Source organism: Emiliania huxleyi (assembly GCF_000372725.1).
Source record: "Emiliania huxleyi CCMP1516 unplaced genomic scaffold EMIHUscaffold_552, whole genome shotgun sequence".
Classification (NCBI taxonomy): domain Eukaryota; phylum Haptophyta; order Isochrysidales; family Noelaerhabdaceae; genus Emiliania; species Emiliania huxleyi.
Window position 1 is genome coordinate 30,222 of NW_005197862.1, and position 3,755 is coordinate 33,976.

At 68.4% G+C, this 3,755-nt stretch overlaps 1 protein-coding gene across 1 annotated transcript in view; it reads right to left on the reverse strand.

The window, feature by feature from the left end:
- The window catches only part of EMIHUDRAFT_371199 (hypothetical protein), a 2,350-nt gene extending 817 nt beyond the window's left edge, over positions 1-1,533 (reverse strand). Inside the window, exons 1-3 of the mRNA XM_005765422.1 lie at positions 1,409-1,533; positions 600-727; positions 149-150 (exon numbers count right to left, since the gene is read on the reverse strand). Coding sequence (XP_005765479.1) covers positions 149-150; positions 600-727 — 130 coding nt within the window. The 5' untranslated portion in view covers positions 1,409-1,533. The remainder of the gene's footprint in view (positions 1-148; positions 151-599; positions 728-1,408) is intronic.
- Between the last annotated feature and the right edge of the window lie 2,222 nt (positions 1,534-3,755).

Consider the following 3,755-nt stretch of genomic DNA (forward strand, 5'->3'; position numbering starts at 1 on the left):
ACGCGATGCGCAACGGTTTGCAGCCGCTTCGGATGGCGTCCACATTGGGACATGAGCTCGTCTCCGAACACACGCACGACCAACGGCGCTGCTCGAGGGGCTGCACCAGTACAGGCACGTGGGCGAAGTGCAAGCGACGACGCTCGACGCCTTCGCACAGAGGGAGCGGCAGCAGACGCCCGACGCGGCCAAGGCCGACACGGAGGGCGCCGAGCACGAGGAGCGGCGGGAGGGGAGATGCGGTGCGGCGGGCGGGAGGAACGCCGGCGAGAGGCTGCAGAGGAAGGGAGGGCGCCGGAGGGAGGGGCGGAGAGGCGGAGGGAGGGGCGGAGAGGCGGAGGGAGGGGGCGGAGGGGGCGGAGAGAGGAGGGAGATCGGAGAGGCAGAGGGAGATCGGAGAGGCAGAGGGAGATCGGAGAGGCAGAGGGAGATCGGAGAGGCAGAGGGAGATCGGAGAGGCAGAGGGAGATCGGAGAGGCAGAGGGAGATCGGAGAGGCAGAGGGAGATCGGAGAGGGGGAGGGAGATCGGAGTGGGGGAGGGAGATGCGCGTGGCAGGGTAGGAGAGGAAGCGCGCGGGCGGAGGGCTGCGGCCCTCACCGGCCGGGCAGTCCCGACTTCTCCGCCTTCTTCGCGGCGTAGGCGGCGAAGCACTCTGGCTGCTCGGTGCGCGCCTGGCCGGACGCGGCTGGCACGGCTGAGGACGCATATGCTACGGCTGGGGGCATATGCTACCAGGTCACAGCATATGGGTTCGGGACGTATTCACAGCAGTATGACGGGGCCCCCCTACCCCTGGAGCAAGTGTGGATTCCGTTTTCGGGCGGGCGCGCGTTTGAACTGCAGGGCGCGATGGCGCGTATGTGGCGACGCGGCGGGTGGCGCTCGGGGCGCAGGACGAGGACGGTGAGGGCTCGGGGCGCGGCGTTCCAGCCTCGGCTCCATCTGTCTGTCTGTGGACGTGTCCCGGGCGTGTCATGGACGCGCGACAGGCTCGCCCTCGAAGGCCGGCACACGGGCCGGCCCACCCCAGGGGGCGCCTTCTGCCTCGGTACCGGTAGCGTGCCGAGAGGGTCGCGGGAGGGTCTCGGTGGGCCTTTTCTCTCTGCGGTGTTCCTGGGTGGTGGCAGGTGTGTGTGTGTGCGCGCGCGCCTTGCAGACCGCAGCATGGCCGTCGAGCTCGCAGCCCGTGACGGGAGGTGGCGGCGGGTGGAGGCGGTCTTTGGGGCAGCAGAAGTCGGAGCACATGTCCGACGTCGCCTTCACGTACCGGTCCGGCATCGAGACGTACCCCTTGGGGCAGCCGACTCCGCAGGCGTGGTCCTGTGCGCGGCGGGCAGAGGCGGGGGAGGGTGTTGACGGCGGCGCAGGCGCAGATGCGGCGGCGGCTCGGGCGGTTGGGTGAGCGCCTCGTAGCAGCCGGTGCCCTTGTACGGGATCGGAGGGGCAGCCGCGGGCGGGCGCGAGTGCAGGATATCGCGAGGGTTAATACCGAAGATCTTCTCAACCGGGGCAGCCGCGGCGAGCGCGAGCGTGAGGGTGGCAAGCGCCATCCAGCCGCGCAAGAGAGCAGCGCAGTGAGAAGGAGGCGGCCCTGGAAAAAGAATTCGGGTTGCCGGCAACCGATGCGACAGGCCTAAGGTGGGGACGTGTCTGTCCTCGACCCAGCCCTAGCTTGGGATGTCCGTTGTATTTATTTATTTATTAGGCCTAGGGTGGGCGACGGCTAGCGCATCACACCCCTCTCCTTAAAATCCCTGTGCGGTGGCGGCGTGCCGTCCTCCCATCCCTCCCTCTTCTTTCTTTCTTTTTAGGAGGTGTGTGTGTGTGGTTGTGTGTGTGTGTGTGTGTGACTGGTGTGTGTCGTGGTGGTTAGGTATGAGAAGAATACTCACTCGCTCACCTCAACAACATCATCATCCCCGTCTCCCTTTTCTCCCAGGACTTGTATCTTAAGAATTCTCCCAGGAAGCTAAAAGTGAAGCTAAAAGTACGTACACGAGGGGTCCCGTACCATGCGGACTCGCCCCTATCCAGTGCTCAAGTGCTCAAGCACGTGACTGACAATTAAACCTCTCAGTCAGCTTCGTGTGTATATAGAAAGGCGAAGAACAGTCAGCTCGGACTGTGTTCTCACTGACCTGTCCCGCGAACTCGGATCGAACTCGGCCGTCCAACTAACGTCTCTGAGCAGCGACGCGACCAAGCGACTCCATGCTTCTCCTCGCCTTCTCCGCGGCCGCGCTCGCCGCACCGGCGCCGCCCGCGCCCGCGGGAGAGGAGGTCGGACGGGCCCTCATCGCGCGCTCAGGGCGGTCGAGTGCACGGAGCTAAGTGCGCCTCGCCGCCTTCGCAGGAGTCGCTCAGGCGGCTCCCGTGGTGTACCTGTGCTAGTGCCAGTGCACGCCAGACTCGTGCGCCGTGTTGTGCCCAGAAGACGGCTTCTGAGGAAGCCGTCGCCCGCGCCTCGCGCCCTCGCCTGTCGCCCGAATCGTGCTGACCGCCTTGTTCGTTGTAAAATTCTTTCTTGCGCGTTGACTGTGACGGCACAGCCCATCCTGACGCTCGCGGCGCTCCCAGCGCCGCCGACGATGCGAGGCCCGGCCGGGTCGCGCCCGGGCAGCCCTCCTCGCGGCCGCTCTGTGCGCGGCCGTGACCCTCGACGACAGCTCCAGTGCCCTCCGCGCGCGTGCGCGCCAAGTGCAGCAGGATCCTTTCCTGCAGCAGGGTGCAGAAGGCGCTGCGGGACTGCTCGCCGCTGCGCGGCGCGGCAGGGGCGCCTCGGCGCTCGGCCGCTCGGGCGGCGCGCTCGCGCTCTGCGCGTCCGCGCTGCCCACGCGCGCAAGGCGCGCACCAGAAGCTGCTGCTGCTGCTGCAGTAGTAGCTGCCTCCTCCTTCCGGCCGGCTGGTACGAGCGGGCGGGCGGGAGGCGGCGACGGGCGGCGGCTGGGGGCCGCGGCGGCGCGCGCTCGAGAGGCGGAAGGCGGTGCCCGCGAGGCGCGGGCCGCGGTGGCTGGTGGCGTCTTTGGCGCTGCTGAGGTGGAGGTTCCCGCCGGCGGTCTGCCGCCGGCGGTGGGTGGGGAGGGCGGCTGTCCTTGCCTACTCCTTATTCCTGGACGAGCCCACGTCCACGTCACCGCCGGCAGTAGGTCGCCCGAGTCCATCTCGGGTGCGGCCGGCGCTGCGTCTTCTTCTTTTGTGGTGCCACAGGTGTGGGGAGCGGGCGGGGCGGCTGCTGCGGCAGAGGCGGATTGCGGGTGCCTCCGCCCGGCTTCTGGTCCTGGATGAGCTCGCGTTCACGTCACCGGCGGATGTCAGCCGCCCGAGTACTACTCCTGCCGCGTTTCTTTTTTTGCACGACACCGGGTACGGGACTGGTGCACTAAATCGTGCAGAGATCGACTTGTTCGATGACGACGGCCCCTGAGGCCGTCTGCTGTGTCCTTTGTAGTGCCAGTCCCGTACCCGGTGTCGTGCGAGAGAGTCTTGTCGTAAAATTCTTTTTTTGCGATGCCACAGGATCGGAGGGCGGGCTGGGCGGCCGTCGAGACGCCGGTGGGGCGGCGGTCGAGCGGGCGGGCGCGAAGGCCGGGCGAGGCGGGCGGTGGGCGAGGCGGCTGCGGCGTCGTGGGCGCGCGTGGGGGAGGCGGCGCGGGCGGCAGGCGCATGCGCGGGGGAGGGTTGGGCGGGGGGCGGAGCCGAGGGCAGCTCACGGGGTTGTCCGGTGGGGCGGGGCGGGGCGGGGGGGGGCGGGGT